The 18587-nt window shown below is 40.2% G+C and overlaps 1 protein-coding gene across 1 annotated transcript; it reads right to left on the bottom strand.

Moving 5' to 3' along the window:
- Positions 1-11383: 11383 nt before the first annotated feature.
- CENPVL3 (centromere protein V like 3) lies at positions 11384-13271 on the bottom strand. The gene has a single exon (XM_050777013.1). It carries the CDS (start codon positions 13230-13232, stop codon positions 12414-12416), a length of 819 nt encoding a protein of 272 aa, XP_050632970.1. The 5' UTR covers positions 13233-13271; the 3' UTR covers positions 11384-12413.
- Between the last annotated feature and the right edge of the window lie 5316 nt (positions 13272-18587).

Raw genomic sequence — 18587 nt, forward strand, 5'->3', positions numbered from 1 at the left:
GCCCTGTGCTGCTTCCAGTATGCTGATCTCTCTCTTTGCCAGTAATGTCACTCATATTGTGGAGAGCTACTCTCTCTCTGAGGATTCGACCTCCCATAGAGAGCAGTGAGAGAAGGGGCAAGTGCAGTTCCCAAGCCTTTCACATTGGATGAGGCACCGAACTTCCAGAGAAGATGCTTCTAATGTTGCTGTCATTTTCTGAGCTGTCTGGTCTTTCTTTCTACACTCATTAAATAATTACGAAGGTGTACTGCATGCGTCTGGGCTTCAGGAAAACTCCTTTTAGTGCTGACTCAGAGGCTTCTGTCACATTATAAGGGTACTGGGTCCTGCTGAATTTTTAGATTGTCCGAGAGGAAAGGGTGTTCCCAGGAAGATGGCTATCTCATCAGGAATGCCATGGCCTGCTCTGCAACTCTGTGGAAAGGATGCCATAATCGAAAACTGAGGTATTATCTGAGGCTGTGAAATGTAGCATGTCTAATTATAAACAAGATTGTTAACTGTTTGCTTACCTGTTCTGCCCACCTTGAAATGAAACTGTCCAGTCCAGGTCTAACTTCAAAGCCTTTTCTCTTTTCTGAAAGTAAGAGCTTCCAAAAGGGTGGAATACAGAAAACTGGTGATATTCATAATAATTTTAGTGCTACTTGGACATTAAAATTTTAATTTATTTTTCAGTAAACATGTAGTATATCATAGCCACATCAAGATCTTTTTGTGGTGATTGGGGAAGAGCGTTGATATTACACACTCCACGGAAAATCACCACAACATTTCCTTTCAAGATCTCTGATCTTTCCCTCAGATTTCCTATCCTGTTGGCAATTGCCCAGTTTTTTTCTCACTGTTTAAATCTTTCATCCATTATCAGACTTCTTGTTTCCCCAAGAATAGAAGCCATCCTTCTGTCCTCCCCTTCTGTCATCTGTTTTTACAGAAGCAGAATCTAAGCTTGCGATTTGCATTCTTTCAACCAGAAACCATTTCTGCAATAAAGGACCCTCCTCAGAATACAATCTTTGGCTGACAGCAGGATATTGTAAACAATGAATTTTTTCTCTCTCAGAAAGCATACAAACAAATTTCCCCACCCCTAAAAGACAGAAATTCTAACTGCATTTCAGGAAGAAAAAAAATGCCATACCCTCATCCCATTGGGTGTCCTGAGCATTTTGCCACGGGATCTGGGGAGAGGTCTCAGGGATGAGAAGTTGGCTGATAGTGTTGAGATCATAAATTCCATGAAGCTGTGTTGGAGAGAATGTTGGTGGATAATTAAGCTGACAACGGCCTACGCTGCTTACTCAGCAGTCTGTGGGCTTTGGCATCATATGACTGTGGGTGTCCATCCTAAATCTGTGGCATAGCAGATTTGGGCATCTTTTCTAACTTCTCTGGTCTCAGTTTTCTCATCTTGAAAAATGGAGATGGTATAATGCATTCTGAGTTGCTTTATGAGGATTGGATGAGAGAATACATATGAAGTGTTTAGTAGTGTGGAAATCTATTATTTATTCATTTTTATTTTGGTTTAATAAAAATGATGAAGAATAAAATATTTAATTGAAGTAAATTCATTTAAGTAATTTAAGGAAAATTTTCAATAAAAAGTAAAAAAAAAAACCTTTTAAACATTTTATTGTATTTCTTTTTGAAGTTATCTTTCCTACCCTGGTTGCCCACTTTTATAGTTGCATATGTTACTTTAAGTTAATTTCAATTTTAAGTAATTCTGTTTCACTGAAAATATTAGAAAAAAATCAGCACAATGGTATCTATAATTGTAAAAATCTTAAAAGTGGTGAATGCATGACTGAGTTCTGAGAAATGTTAACCCAAGTTATGTCCTGTGGTGTGCATTGTGCTAGCTATGATGAGGGATGACACCGAAAACATGAATCAGAATTCCCTGCTCCCTCAACACCTCATATGCAATGGAAAACTTTACTTGACATCTAATACACAATAGCCAAATTATGGTACCTATTGTACGAATCCCATATTGGAAGATAGTTTTCTGTTGCTATGAGTAGCACAGTAAAATATCAATTAATTCAATAAATACTCGATAATGCTTATTGTATTTCAGTCTAGATTTCCTGAGGTCTAGTGGGTAAAAGCTGATGCATACACAGAACATAAAAATGGGACTGTAAGTGATGAATTAAAAGCCTTTGCCTGGCACATCAAAAAGACAACTACCAAGAAGAAGAAAAATTCAAATAGATTGAAAAGGAGTTACCACAGGAGTATGAGGAAAACCAGGAAAGTCATCTCCTTGTGAGTGTGAAAATGTTCACTTATGTTGACAGTTTCACCAGTCATTGGATTCACATATTTAATTCTGTCAAAATGATATCTATGAATTTAAACTCTGACATAAAATAATACAATTAGTAGGCTTGTATTAACTCAACAAGTTTTTTTCTTCCAATAAGTATTTATTAAAGACTCATTGTGTATCACAGTTTGTATTTGAGAAAGTTTTAGTAAATCATCTAATGGGCTCTCACCCTAAGGCCAGATCAGTGAATACGATAATAACAAGTTGACCAAGATTCATCAAGAGGCAAATATGTTAGGTGTGGAAGGTCTGGAGAATTATAAACCCCGGGTACGGATGAAAGGCACAAATCCGCCTTGAAATGAAGAGAAGTTTGAATGTGGTGGTGGAATACTAGCTATCCTTTACTGAGGGGTGGGTCACACAATAAACATTTACTGAACATGACTGGGCTTTTTGGACACAGAGAAGAACCAAGCCAAGGCTACAAAGTGCTTTTAGTCTAGTGGTCAGAAAGTTATACAGAAATGTAACTGCCAAACATTTTGATGAGAATACTGACAGGGCTGAGAAGATGAGTCACTGGAAACACAGAGGAAGGCCTCTAAAAACCAGGCTGAGGGTGCGTGGGTGTGATCAAGCTGTACAAAAGTTTAACTTGGTCAGGGACACAGAGCTAAATAGCAGTGTGGTCAGTTTTCATCACTGGATCAGCCTGATTCCAATGCTCTGTGCAGTTTATTCCAAGTTCACGCCTACAACAAGGCCATCTGTTTTCATTTGGAACTTAAAGGTGCACTTCCCCAGGCTCTGCTTTCACTTTCCATCATGCTTCCTTCTCCTTTCAGACTCACCATAAAGTGAAATAGTTGCCCCCAGCCTGTTGGTTTCAGAGCAGCAATTTTGAGCTCTTTCCTAGCACTTTACAGTGATGGTCTTTTCTGCTGGGTGCTGAGATTTTTTAGGCATGAACCCTATTGGAAGCATTACACGTGTCTCATCAGGAAGGGCAGGTATATTTCAGAAAGTACAATATACGTGAAGTGTTGTCATAGTGAGTGGATAGAGGTCTGGCTTTGGAGACAGATAAATATGGATGCAAACCCCTGCTCCATTACCTACCACCCAAGTTACTGAACAGGGTAGTTACTGAAACTACCCTGTTTGCTCATCTGTAGAAAGCAGAGAAGGTAGGAATTGATAAATATCTCTCAGGGTAGGCTGGGAAGGAAAAATATGCATTCCTTGAGATTATCTGTTTATGTTTCTGACTGTTAGAGTGTGAACTCCCAGAGGACAGGGATGCCGTCTGAGTCATCTCTGTGCCTTAAAAACTCCAGAACCACATCCAACCAGAGCAGCCTCAGCACATTTTTCTTGTGCAGAGCTGAATCAAGCCTCAGCTGCTTCTGCTCCAAAGTGATGGTGCTTATTTTGAAGATCCTTTCTTGCATCCTAGAGGTCTATGAATACTACTCATATGCCAACTTTAATGAGAATCTCCACAGAGGAAGTTATATTTTGCTCCATTGTGACTTTTGCCATGTCTGTTTCCATTTGAATTTTTGAGCTGCACTTGGATATAGCTGAACCAGAAATAATTTCTCACTCTCTCTGCCATATTAAAATTTACACACAGACCATTCAAGAGGCAGGTCTCAGGCCTTTTAAAGGTATAAGGTTTTATTGGCAGAAAGACTGGAATGTGAACAACAAAAGCTTTCCTTACTATATCTGCCAATAGCAAGCCATAATATGTCTATTTTAGCCCTAATCCCATTGTGCTGTTAACAGTGGTAACGTGTTTGTCTTATTAACTGAACTGTGAGCTTCCAGAGGCCAGGAAATGTATTTATTCTTGTTTATTCCTCTTTTTATTCCCAGCACCCATGACAGTGCCAGGCACATAGAGGACATTCAATAAATGGTTTTTGAGTAAATGAATGAGAGAGCATTTGTGAATTTTATATAAGAACCATACAGAGGAGGTGGCAGGCTAAGAGTGGTTCTAAAGCAATGCTGATGTTACACAACTTGCAAGTGAGAGAGGAAGAAGCTTCTAGATCTGCTTGAATCCAGAAGCCTGCAGTCTTAGTTGCATTGGCTTTACTAGACTCTGGGACTCCCTGCAGCTTACCTTGGCCACTTTCTGTGGTACTCAGCATTCAGAAAGGAGCCCTGTTTAGGATGGACTTTATGTCCAAGGCTGGTTCATAGATTAGATTATTCATGCAATAAGTAGTTATTATTCACTTAATATGATTAGCTATCCCTTTAGGTGCTGTGGATTTAGCAGTGAAGAAAACTGAGACTGTTCCTTGAGTAAATGTCCCTGCTCTATGAAAGCTGGTATTCTAGTTCAAAGAGACAGAAAATAAACAAACAAATGCGCAACAAGGCTCACTAAACAATAGTATTTGAGGATTAATTATCGTGAGATAAGTATAGCAAATTGCAGACGAATTTAGTGCATGAAAGTAAACAACATAATATGCTCTTATTTATCTTATGCATGTAATTAATAGCAAGTGATATTTTTGAATTAAATATACGATTATATAAGTAAAACAGTATGAAGATTCTTGAGTTTTGGGAACAAATATCTGATTAAATAGCTATTGCTTCAAGTCTCTTTCACCAACTCACACAGCTTCTGAGAGCAGAAAAATATTTTGATGGAGAGAATGTCTGAGTAACACATTCTTTCTCTGGCTGTAATATCATTACAGATTCAGCCTTGTCAAATTATGTTGAATTTTAAATACAAACTGAGTCCTTGTAAACTAGTCATCAGGTATTTTATGCGTACTTATTATGAGGTTAACATTAAATTGGGCACCAGAGGTACAAGAGAATGCTAAATCATTCTCTGCCTTCAATGATCATATAGCCTTGTTGGAAGACAATGCGATTTGACCTTTCACACTGGTAGAACTCAAGACCATTTGAATTACAGTGAAGGGAATGGAATCTAGATTCATAAATACCCTTGATCATTACTTACTCGTTTTGTGACTCTGGACATGATCTTGCACTCCTCTGAGCTTATTTACTCTTGTGTAAATTAGAGATAATAAAATCCACCTTTTGGGGTTGCCAGGAAGATGAGAAATGACTCCTGTACACAGTCGAAGCACAGTATTATTAGTCTTATACATTGTGTGAGTATCAAAGATTAGCATAGAGCTATTGGTATAGATTAGGCATTATTATTCATCTGTACTTTTATGGTCAGAAAATGGGAGTGGAAAATAATTAAATACAACCTGATCCATACAAATATGACAAACAGAAATCCTTAGAGTAGATTAAATATTGATCTAACAATGTGATGGTCTAGCTAGCACCAGGAAACATGCAGTCTAGCAACACAGTAGATTGGTAAGCTGCTAGCCACTAGGGTCAGAAATAATCATTGTTAGGATGACAGGTGATAGTGCTCATAGCAGTAGGGAAATTCAAGATATCCTAAGATGAGAGATGACTATGTTTCATCATCCATTTTAATGCATACAACAACATTATAAGGTAGATACTGTTTTATACCCCATTTACATATAAAGAAACCTGAGAGTCAGAGGGTAATGAACTTGCCTAGAAATACCTAGCCAGTAAAAGAAGAGGTTATGATTCAAACCTAGGCACTCTGATTCCAGTACTTAAGACATACCTGGGGCTACTTTTCTAAATATTTCACATGTACTATCTAATGTAATCCTTACAGTTACACAGCTTTTACTAAAAACTACAGTTCTCACTCAGAAAGACAGAAGAATTTGCATAAAAAAGAATTTCAAGCCCAGAAATACTAATATTACAGTCGTCGGGAATAGTAACATCCAGCCTACTTCCAGCCTTTCTCTCTCTCTCTCTCTCCTTCCTTCCTTCCTTTCTTTTCTCCTTACTTCCTTCTCTCTCTCTCCCTCTCCCACCCTCCCTCCTTCTTCCTCTTCCTCCCCCATTCAAATCCAGGCAATAGACTATTACCAAGGGCTCCTTTAACGTTCTTTTGCCGTGAAGTCAAAGAACTGCTCCTGCAGAGAAAAGGGTTAATTAAGACCATAGAGAAGAACAGTTCACCAAGCATACTAGAGTTTCTGCCCTGGCAAAACCTACCCAAAGATGATGGTGACTGGTTGGAACGAGGGATTCCTGGAAACTTAGAACTTTACATTTAAGGCAAGGGACTTGAGATTTAAAGGAAAAGTAATGTTAGGGAAACTGGGTTGTAATTTTAGTCCTGGGGGTCAGTTGGAGGGGGAGTGTAGAAGGTAGGGTCATCTTTGTGATGGACTGGTTCGGTTTTGTCTCAGGGTTGCATGAATCTGTGGGGAGAAGCCAGCAGTCTGCTGTAGGCAGCTCATACCAACTCGCTAGAGCTGATGATTAAAAATAAAATTTTATGAACTTACGATAAATTATATTAACAACAAAGATAAAATACTCAAAATGAATGGGCTCCTATATCTCTTATTACATTTTACTATTATCTGTGTTCTTGAAGGGATTTGTGTTTTTCATCTGTACTGTGGAAGTGTTGTGGAATAGTGTGCCCCTGCTCATCTCATCTCAGTGTGTATTCATCCCTGTGTGTATTCAGTGTATTCAGTGATTTCACATTGATAGCTTGAAGTAAACCTGGTGGTGGGGGAATTTACAGCACCCAGAAATCAGGCCTTCATTTGTTGTTATGTTGATTGACTAGAATTTATGAAATGATGTAGAAAATGTTAATAATGCTGATTAAACTTTAATGTGTTTTGTGTCTGTAGCTACTACATTGTGAATAGAATAGCATACAAAATTGAGGAACTATTATTTTTGTATTTAAAGACCATTGTTCAGTTTGCCAAAGAAGTCACTAGAGTCGTTGATGAATAAGTGAAGTTCTTGATGAATAAATGAAGTTCTGATATGGTTCTTTGTTGTATGTGTCTTACTTGTTAACATAAACAAGTTAAAACCCCAAATTCATGTTAGAACTACACTTGAAGAGATGCTTGCTAGGTATTTACCAGTATATATCTGGCCAATACCTTCAACTCCTGCCGCATCCCATGCACACCAAATGACCTGGCCTCCCAGCACTAACTATTGGTTCCAGAGCAGTGGACATTGCAAGTGACATCGGAAGGGACGGTTAGAGAAAATGGGACATGCTGCCTTGAAGGGAATGGGAAAAGGCAAATTGAGGAGGGGATGAAGGGGCGGAGGAGCTAGCCCATATCTATGAGTACATATGTGTGAGAATATATAGCTAAAGTTTACTTAGAATGTGTTTCTTTACAAACTTCAATGCATATTCCGTGCATATTCAAGGATATACATTTGTACATGCATGTACATAAACAGGCATTCAAGCACATAACTACAATAGAGTTATTTTTATTTATTCATTTTTAAACACGCTAATGCATGGACATATTAATGTGTATGTGCAATGAATGTTTCAAAACTTTCAAAATCACTGGCTAATTGTTTTCCCCACTTCTTTTTACTCAAACCTTAAATACATTTTTTCAGAATTTCCTACCATTGGCAGGAAATAGCTATATTTTAAGTTACGTGCTTTCTAAATAATTCTGGATATTATAAAACCCCAAAAGAAGTTCTACTTCAGTGACTGGTGCACAGTGAGTATTCCTAGCTTATGCATACACAGATGTTTATTGGATAATGATATGTCAAATGATGTACGGGGCACTTGGGATTCAGAAAGAATTGGGTAGTGTCCTTGCCTTCAAATATCTCATAGAAAACAGAAATTAAACAAATACAATTTATGATCTGATATTGGGGCCAGGATAGAAGCCTGATCCTCATGTACGTCACACTCTCTCCAGCTTCTAAGACCTCATATATATTATTCCACTCTCTGGAAAATTCTAGCTCTGCTTTTCACCTAACTCCTATTTATTTGCTGTATCTCAGATAGCGTGTCTCTTCTTTTGAAAGGCTATACCTTGCCTCCATCTTGATATATACCATCAGGACATCTTGAATTCTCCTACCAATATGAGCACTTATCACTGTTTGTTGTAGTTTCTTGATTTGTTGTAGTTTCTTGATTTGTTGTCTTCCTCAACACACCATGAGCGCCACAAGGACTGAGATCAGGGATGCCTTACTCATTTCTATATCCAGAAGCCTACTTCAGTACCTGGCATACTAGTGTGAGGAAAGACACTATGACAGCTGGAGGGCTCAGTTCATAGGATGGGGTTAAAAAACAGTTAGAAAAAATGAATCCATGCCAATTACTTATTCAAATATCACAGTCAAAGCTGCGTGATCGGACATGACTAGACACTGGAAATTCACTGATGTAGGTTCTATTCTTAATATTCTAAATAGTAGAGGATTTTATTTAGCACAGGAAAAGAAAATTGGAAATAAAATTTGGGAGCAATGATTTTATGAGATGTCCCATTTCATAAAAAGGACACAGAAAAAAACAGTGCCTCTTTCTCTTCTTGATTCTATTCTTCCTGGTTGTAATTCCTAAAATGTTTATTGTAGAGGAAAGCATCCTAACTACTGGGCTTCGTTCCCAGAGACTCTGAGGAAGCAAGCGTCATCCCATTGCCTTTGAATTCCTCAAGTGTTAAAGTAAAATCATCCAACAATGTGCCATCACTTATAACGTCCACTGGAGGGCGATATACTACTGCCGGTACCACCTTCTATAGAATAGCCTGTGAGGACTAACTTTAGTTACCTAACACTGTAATTGTAAGTCCTCATAGTACAGAACACCTAATAAATAAAAGAAGCCTTTTCGGTAGATGTGAAGATACAGATGAGAAGATGGAAATGGCACCAACCCTGCGCCCACCTCCCATTTCCTTACCTATGACCCCAGGGTAGACCAGGTTCCCAGGGGTCCTGTAATGCTTCGCCTCCATGCTGACTTGTGACTAACACAGTACACAGAGCTAATGGTTTCCCCTAGAACATGGCCGGTCTCTTTTCCTGTGTATCTCATCCTGGAGAGAGGACAAGATTAGGAGATGAGTGTTATTGTCATAACAATTTTAGAGATGAGGACACTAAAACTGAGGTCCAAATAAGTTTATTAACTGGCCCAAGAATAAACTTATTAACTGGCCTCCTTTTTGTGCTCCCACAGCACCCCACTTTTTCCTAGTCACACTGTGTTTGGAGGCTTTCTTATTCACTAAATGGAAGTGATAAGGGCCTAGAGACTGTGTTTTTTTGTTCACTGTTCTATCTTAGCATGGAAAACAGTGCTGGGCAGCCAGGAGGCATAAAGTGGAGGAAGGCAAGGCAGAGAATAGGGTATGAGGTGGGAGAAGATGATGTTCCACCTATGGTGATTCCCCTGTCACGGCTTGGATGAATGTGGATGGGGAAGAAACAGTGGATGTTGTCTGATAAATCCGTTAAGAGGCGAAAGATCGTGCTGCACCCTACGGACTTACTTCCTATTACTCCTTCTACCTTGTCACTGGATTGATGTAACTCTCACTTTAAGTGCCCCAAAAAATAGCACCTGAGAGGATATCCATAAAAGTGTCTAAATCCTAGGATTGAGTGCAATCATGACCCTTGGTTCTATTTATCAGTGTCCTCACCTAAGAGCAACCATCATAGCAAATTCTTGAGTGCCTGCTGGGCATCAGCCACTGTGCCAGCAGATTATACACACGTCCTCATTTCATCCTCACAATGAAGATGAGGGTGAGCTTTTACAGATTTCTTTTTTTTTTGAGACAGAGTCTTGCTCTATCACCCAGGCTGGAGTGCAATGGCGCGATCTCGGCTCACTGCAACCTCCACCTCCTGGGTTCAAGCAATTCTCCTGCCTCAGCCTCCTGAGTAGCTGGGATTACAGGCGCCCACCACCACACCTGGCTAATTTTTTGTATTTTGACAGATTTTACAAAGCTGGACAGTAGGGTATAGAAGAGTTGGGTTTTCATCCCAGGCTCAAATGCCAAGCCCTTGCTCTTTTCTTGAATTAAGAGATGCCTGAAGCCACTGTCAGCATCCACAATCACTAATGGCTCACAAACACTCATTTACGATTTTGAAGTGTAAGATATACTTTTGTACAATAGAAAAAAAAGACACCTAACACATAAAGTAACACTAACTTTAAAGTCCCCTTTGGAAATACAGGGGAAAACACTGACTTCCTGTAACCTGTGGTAAAATCCCCCAAAGACTCCCTTAAACACTTCTTCCTTTCCCCTATATTCCTTGCTGGATCTAAGCTGCTCATTGCTTCTCTTTCTCTCCAGTTCTTCCTCAGTCATCCCCTTCCCCAACAGCTTGTACTTCCTCACGTTTTAGCCCCCCTCCCATTCCTTCTCACCAGCACAGCAGTCCTCTGCTCGCATTCTCACACACAGAAACCAGCCTAGCATGCTTAAACTATATGCCAAGTTAAAAAGGGGGTCTGGCACTCTTGACCATGAGTCTTTAACCAAACTGACGAATGATTTGCACATGGCTTAGAGAAGCAAAAATAATCAAAACACGCTTTAAAAGTCATTCTCAGAAAAAGAAATTATACACACACATTTCTTTAGACAGAAACACCGACATGGTAGAAGCATGGCATCTTGAGTCATTTTTTTTTCCATCGCTCTGGATCCGTTCTGTGCAATGGAGTGTAATACAGGTGTAACTCAGTGCAATTTGGTATTTTCTGACCACCAACATGACTGAACCACCTAAGGCATATATGCATGTTCATGTTCTCCCTTCCTCTCTCCTTCCCTACCTCAACTGAATCCCTAGGTGGAGAAGGACTGGGGCAAACTATTCCAAAGAACAAAGGAGGAATCTTGGGGAGTAGAGCAACATGTTGGAGGAACCAGGTCACAAAAACCTTCCCTTAAGGTAGGGGTAGGGGAAGATGGAAAAGAGGTATGAATTGAAAGGTGGTAACACCTCTGTGTGATGGCACAACCATGTCATCTCTCATGTACATGGAAACACGTACTTAACTGATCTCTTTTCACTTCGTTGAAAAGGTAAGTCAAGTTAAACAATTCAACATCCAATTAAACATGTACAGAGGAGAGACAGACAGCAAATAAAAGACATATGGAGAGAGTATCCAGGCCATTTTACCCAAGTCGTAGAACAATGCAGACATTTATTGGAAGTTTGCTCCTTTGAAATATCATTATTGCACTGAAAGTTGGAAAAAAGCTAAACATTCATCAGAGGAGGTTGATTACATAAATTATGAAAGATCCATATTTTTTAATTCTATGAAGCCATAAAATCATAATATTGATAGGTATCGTTGAACCCACCACTGATTGTTTGATAAAAATTTCAGATATCAAGAATTACATATAAATTAGAGCTGGTTTTGTAATATACAGCATAGAAATACATACTTTTCTATTATGAAATATTTACTGATTTCTGAATACTTACACATGTATAAGATAGGTATTTAGAAAGATTAAAGAGGGCATACAGCACACAGACGTTTCTCATTCCTGTCTCCCATCTCCTTTCCCAGAGACAGTTTCTAAAACAAAACGGAGGAAAACACTAACATCATTTGTCTAATAAGAGCAATGAGGTATGTAATACTAATGAAGCTTAAAACATATCATATAAAAAACACTAAATAACTGGACTAAGTAGTGCAAATGTGAATGCCTCTCTAAAACGCACACGTCGCACACACACGATAATGAATGGAAGACATCCTAGCACGTTTACAAACTGTTTGTGTGTTGCCGTCCTACACACCAGACGCAAAGCACTGAAAACAACAAGCCTGTTCACAATAGCACCAGGAACGTATAGTACACAGGAATCATCTGCAGGTGATTTGTGACAACTGTAGGCAGAACTGTAAAAGCGAGAGATAAAATGGATGACTTGAAAAAGCAGAGACACTATTCTTGCTTATGGGATTCCAAGACTATCGTCGTACACTGACAAAGGTGTGCTCAAGATTTGGATCGTAAGCGAGTTCACTGAAAACTAGTGGAGAGGAAGGGCAAATACTGGAAGGGAATCCACGGTTTGACCAGGCCAGAAACACCTCTTTCACAGCATGTGATCTGTGCAGGTACTCGGACGCACCCCGCAGGGCCGCCCGGGTCGGTTTCGGGCGGGCTTGCCGTCCCAATCACTGCTCCTGTTCGCGGGGACACGCAGGGGCTGACTGGGAGGACGTCTTGTGGATGGCCTTGGGCTCCTCGGCGGCCTTCTCTCCCGGGTCGCCACCGCCGACCTCCTCGATGACCACGCTGCGCACGGTGCCCTCGTCCAGGCAGTGCGGGGCGACGCCGTACACGCGGGGGTCGGAGACAGCTGCGTGGAAACTCTGCACCCCGCACCTGCTGCAGAAGCTGTGCAGCGCCGGGTGCGTGTTGGACCGATAGGTGATGATGCTGTCCGCGCCCTGGAGCAGCGTGAAGCGCGAGGCCGGGACGAGGAAGTGGCGGTGCTGCTTCTTCCTGCACAGCCTGCAGCTGCAATCCACCACGCGCAGATCTGCCGGGGCCCAGACCGCAAAGCGGACCGCGCCGCAGTGGCAGCCCCCGGTGTGATGCACGAGGCCCGGGTACTCGAAGGTGTCCAGCAGGACCTTGGCGGCGCCCTCGCAGCTGAGGCCCCACAGCTTCCTGAACGTCTCCCAGCGCTCCCGCTGTGCGCCCAGGTCCAGCTCCTCAGGGGACTCGGCGGGCGCCGGAGGGTCCGGGAGTGGCGTGGAGGGCAGCGGGTTTCTGGGGCCCGCCTCCCGGACCCGCCGCCACCGGCGCTTCCGCCGCAACCTTCCCAGCCACCTCTTGGCCGCCGCGTGGCTCCCGACCCCGACTTGGACCCGGGGGCACTGCGCGCGGCTGGCGCCCATGACCGCGATGGCCGCGCAGCCGGCGGGAGGATCCCCGGGCCGCTTTCGCCTCCGCCGCTGAGCAGTGGCCCGGTTCCTCACTCTGCCCATGGCGCCTGCAGACTCCCGAGCGCGTGCCCAGCCCGCTACCCCCATTTCAGTCGCTGAGCAGCCTCCTTGTCTGCGCCAGCAGGATTGGCCACTTGTTGAATGTGATGTAAAGAGACCCTTCCCTTGACCCTATCACAACAGCCTTTGCTGGCTTGAAATTCTGACTGAGCCTATCAGTTGCCCCTTCTCCTAAATGTTAATTTCTATTGTTGATTCAAATCATCAGCCTAACCTTAACATACTGAACCACTGAAAATACTGTAGACCTTGTAGTTAGCATGCAGCAGCAGGTAGATCAGCTTAAGAAAAAAGAATTATTCACCTACTATAGAAGAAGCAGAGTCATACATAAAGCCTTGGGGGGTGAAAATGTATGGTGTGTAACTAGTTGTACGAAAGTTAAGTGTAGTAAAGATGACGACCCACAATAGTATGTTACATCAGTGGACTCAACCAGAGAAAATATAGGGGAAAAAAATTCACCTGTTTAAATCCATCTTCTAAGGACAAGAAGTAAAAGAAGAAATAGTACATTTATTTTTGCATCTGTTCCAAGAGCAAATTAACAGCTCTGGCAGGCATGAATACGAAGTGGAGACTTTGTTCTTTGGAGATTGATTTGGTTGATCGTTGGGCGTGGTCAGAGGAGAGACCCCACAAAATGAGCACAGATCTTCTTTTCTGGGGTGCAATAAGCACCTGGGAAAACAGTGAGCAGTCTTAGGAAAGCTGCTTCTTGTGAGTTAAGTAGTAACATCCACACACATGGGTTTTAAGCAGAGATGCATCCATCTACCCACAACCTAGATTCAATGATTCTTAACATTTTGTCTTATGTATCTATATGCGACAACTGTAGGCAGAACAGTAATTCGATAGGAATTACACGTATCTATATGCATGCATATGTGCATACATTTTTCAAAAACATTTAACGTAAGATACATACATTAATGCCATATTGTCTCAATATTTCAGCGCTCACATCGTAAAAATAAAGACATGATTTTATGTATTTACTTATTTTTATAAGTTCGATGGTACATGTGCAGGTTTGTTACATGGATATGTTGTGTAATGCTGAGGTTTGGGGTTCTAGTGTACCCATCTCCCAAATGGTGAACACGGTAGTCAACTGATACTTTTTCGACTCTCATTTCCCTCCCACCCTCCCTGCTTTTGCAGTCCCCGTGGCTATTATTTCCCTCTGTGTGTGAATGTGTATCCATTGTTTAGCTCCCACTTATGAATGAGAATTTGATTTTCTGTTTTTGGGTTATTTTATTTAGGATAATAGCCTCAAGTTTCATCTATGTTACTGCAAAATACATGATGTCATTCCTTTTTATGGCTGTGTAGTATTCCATGGTGTACATATAGCATGTTTTTCTTTATTCAATCATCCGTTAATGGACACAAAGTCTATGACTTCACTATTGTGAATAATGCTGCAATAAACATACCAGTGCAGGTGTCTTTTTGATGTAACGATTTCTTTTCCTTTGAATAGATACCCAGTAGTGGGATTACTGGGTCAAATGGTAGTTCTATTTTTAACTCTTTAAGAATCTCCATACTGCTTTCCATAGGAGTTGTACTAATTCCCACCAACACGATATAAACATTTTCTTTTCTCTGCATCCTTGCCAACATCTGTTCTTTTTTGGCTTTTTAATAATAGCCATTCTGACTGCTGTGAGATAGTATCTCCCTCCTTGTGATTTTAATTTACATTTCTCTGATGATTAGCAATGCTGAGCATTTTTTCAAGTGTTTGTTGAACATTCATATGTCTTCTTTTGAGAAATGTCTGTTCATGTCCTTTGCCCACTTTTTAATGGGGTTATGTGTTTTTGTTGTTGTTGTTGTTGATTTGTTTCATTCCTTATAGATTCTGGATATTAGTCCTTTCTCAGATGCATTGTTTGTGAATATTTTCTCCTATTCTGTAGGTTGTCTGTTTACTCTGTTGATTGCTTCTTTTGCTGTGCAGACGCTGTGTAGTTTAATTAAGTCCCATTTGTCTATTTTTCTTTTTTCTGCATTGCTTTTCAGGTCTCAGTCATAAATTCTTTCCCTAGGCCAATCTCCCAAAGTTTTTTCCTAGTCTTCCTTCTATGATTTTTATAGTTTCAGGTATTACGTTTAGGTCTTTAATCCATTTTGAGTTAATTTTTGTGTATGATGAGAGATAGGGGTCCATATTCTTCTGCATATGGTGCTAATTTTCCCAGCATCATTTATTGAATAGGGTGTCCTTTCCCCATTGTTTATTTTTATCATCTTTGTTGGAGATCAGTTAGTTATAGCTATGTAGCTTTACTTCTGAGTTATCTGTTCTTTTCCATTGATGTGTCTCTTTTTGTACCAGTATCATGCTGTTTTAGTTACTACAGCCTTGTAGTTATAGTTTGAAGTTGGGTAATGTGATGCCTTTGGCTTTCGTCTCGTTTTGCTTGTGATTGCTTTGACCATTCCCTCTTTTTCTGGTTCCATATGAATTTTAGAATTTTTTTTCTAATTCTGTGAAAATTTACATTGGTAATTCAATAGGAATTACATCGAATCTGTAGATTACTTTGGGCAGTATGGTCATTTTCATGATATTTCTTCCTCTTCCTCTTCCTCTTCCTCTTCCTCTTCCTCTTCTTCTTCTTCTTCTTCTTCTTCTTCTTCTTCTTCTTCTTCTTCTTCTTCTTCTTCTTCTTCTTCTTCTTCTTCTTCTTCTTCTTCTTCTTCTTCTTCTTCTTCTTCTTCTTCTTTCTTCTTCTTTGAGAGAGTTTTGCTCTTGTTGCCCAGGCTACAGTACAGTGGCATAATCTTGGCTCACTGCAACCTCCGCCTCCCAGGTTCAAGCGATTCTCTCGCCTCAGCCACCTGAGTAGCTGGGATTACAGGCATGCACCACCATGCCCAGCTAATTTTGTGTTTTTTGTAGAGACGGGGTTTCTCCATGTTGGTCAGGCTGGTCTCGAACTCCCAACATTAGGTGATCCATCCACCTAGGCCTCCCAAAGTGTTGGGATTACAGGCGTGAGCCACCGCTCCTGGTTGATATTAATTCTTCTAATCCATGAGCATGGGATGTTTTTTCATTTGCTTGTGTCATCTACAATTTCTTTCAGCAGTATTTTGTAGTTCTCCTTGTAGAGCTCTTTTATTTTCTTGCTTAAATGTATTTCTAGGTGTTTTATTTGTGTGTGAATATTGTAAAGGGAATTGAGTTTTTGATTTTATTTTTAGCTTGAACACTGTTGATGTATAGAAGTGCAACTGATTTTTGTATGTTAATTTTGTAACCTGAAACTTTACTGAAGTCCTTTATCAAGCCTAGGAGTCTTTTGGAAGAATCTTCAGGGTTTTCTAGGTACAAGATGAAGACATAATTTGTTATATAGCCACAATATCATTTTCACATCTGCAAATCATTAACGATTTCCTAATATCATCTAACTCCCAGTAGATGTTTAAATTTCCCCAATTGTTTCCTGAATGTGTTTTATAAAAAGATTCTTCCCCAAACACAGAGTCTAATTAATATTTACACATCAGATTCAGTTGATATGTCTTTTTAATCTCTTCAGTCTACAATAATCTCAGCAACATTTATTTTAATAGGCCAGGCCAGTTATCTGCTGATTTTGTCTGGTTGTTTCCCATGCCATTAGATTTCTCTACTATCTATTTCCCGTATAACTAAAAGTCACATCTAAAGGCTTAATTAAATTCAAGTTATACATTTTGGCAAGTATGTCTCATAGGTGGTATTGTGTACTTCATGTTTCATCACATCAGAGGTTTGTGATATCAAATTATTCCAGTAGTAATAAAACTAAATATTATCTCTTCACTAAAGTGATAATTGCTATATTTTTCTATTATGAAAGCATGGTCTTTCCTTTGCAATAAGCAAGTAATCTTGTTGCAGGACAGGCAAACCCCAAATTGAGACTTAACCAAAAAGGGTTCTTGGCTTCACCCAGGAAGGATTTCAAGGGTTAGCTGGTAGTGTTAGCTAGCAATCTTCTATTGAAAATACTGCTCCTCTTAGAGCATAGCTAACTCGTAGGCAGTGCACCCAGAGTCAGCAAAGTATGATGCTCTTGGCAACTTTATTTATACTTACATGAACCCACTTTCAATTACCTGCAAATTAAGGGGCAGATCAATGCAAATTGAGGGGTGAGTTATTTAAAACTTTCTAGGGAAGAGGTGATAACTTCTGGATTGTTGTCATGGAAAGTGTAAACTGTCATGGCGCTGGTGGGAGGGTCTTATGCTAATGAGTAATGAGAGCAGCTAGGGATTGCTCTCATCACTATCTACTGGTTCTTGCTAGTTTCTTCACTTCATCCCGTCTGGAGCATATCCTGTTTTGGTCAGCAGGGTTGTGACCAGAAAACAAGTCCTGTTGGTCTCCCACCTCAATCTGAGGGATATTATTTTGACACAGTGTAAGTATCTTGTTCCTTTACAACATTTTTCCTGCTGTTTTAGAATCAATCTGTCAGTAATCTTTGACTGAACCAATTATTTCACTGTTGTTATGTTACAAAATGATGCTTTTCTAATTCTAAATTCTCTTCTATTTTTATTAGCTGGTATTCACCTATAAAGATGGGCTTTTTCTCATCAACTGTGGATAGACTAATTTTTCTCCCTTAAAGGCAGGATATATGCTTAATTCTTTTCCTTTAATTAACAGTTTGCAGAGTAAAGAGTTGGAGTAATAGAAATCTCCAATTATGAAACATTATTCTCCCTCTTTCTATGGGTATAACTTTGGATTCATGGATTTTTATTCATTTAATAATTTACAATAATCAAGTAAGTAATCAAATTATCCCAATTTTGGCTCATGGGATTTCTTTCAAACTGATTCTTGTATCCTTTTGCATTTCTCCATTAATCTTTGAGCACTTCCTTGTTTCCTGGAACAACTAGCTGCCCCAGTATCTCCTTGTAATTTTTACTTTTGCCATCCGATCCCTGAAATCACATATTTCTCCAAAGACCTCTGGTTCCTTTTAGTAGAGTATGATATTTACAAGCATACTTGGGCACATCATGACACATTATTTATTATCAAAATTTTTATTGAATAGTTGTAGACATGCATACTGTTGTAATATATAATACAGAGAGATCTCTCTTTTTTTTTTTTTTGAGACGGAGTCTCGCTCTGTCGTCAGGCTGGAATGCAGTGGTGCAATGTCAACTCACTGCAAGCCCCGCCTCCCAGGTTCAAGTGATTCTCCTGTTTCAGCCTCCTGAGTAGCTGGGACTACAGGCACCCACCACCACACCCGGCTAATTTTTTTGAATTTTTTAGTAGACACGGGGTTTCACTGTGTT

The sequence above is a fragment of the Macaca thibetana genome, chromosome X (assembly GCF_024542745.1).
Source record: "Macaca thibetana thibetana isolate TM-01 chromosome X, ASM2454274v1, whole genome shotgun sequence".
Classification (NCBI taxonomy): Eukaryota; Metazoa; Chordata; class Mammalia; order Primates; family Cercopithecidae; genus Macaca; species Macaca thibetana.

Bases quoted from the DNA above. Each gene is read 5' to 3' on its own strand.
- CENPVL3 (XM_050777013.1), bottom strand. From the start codon at position 13,232: ATGGGCAGAGTGAGGAACCGGGCCACTGCTCAGCGGCGGAGGCGAAAG.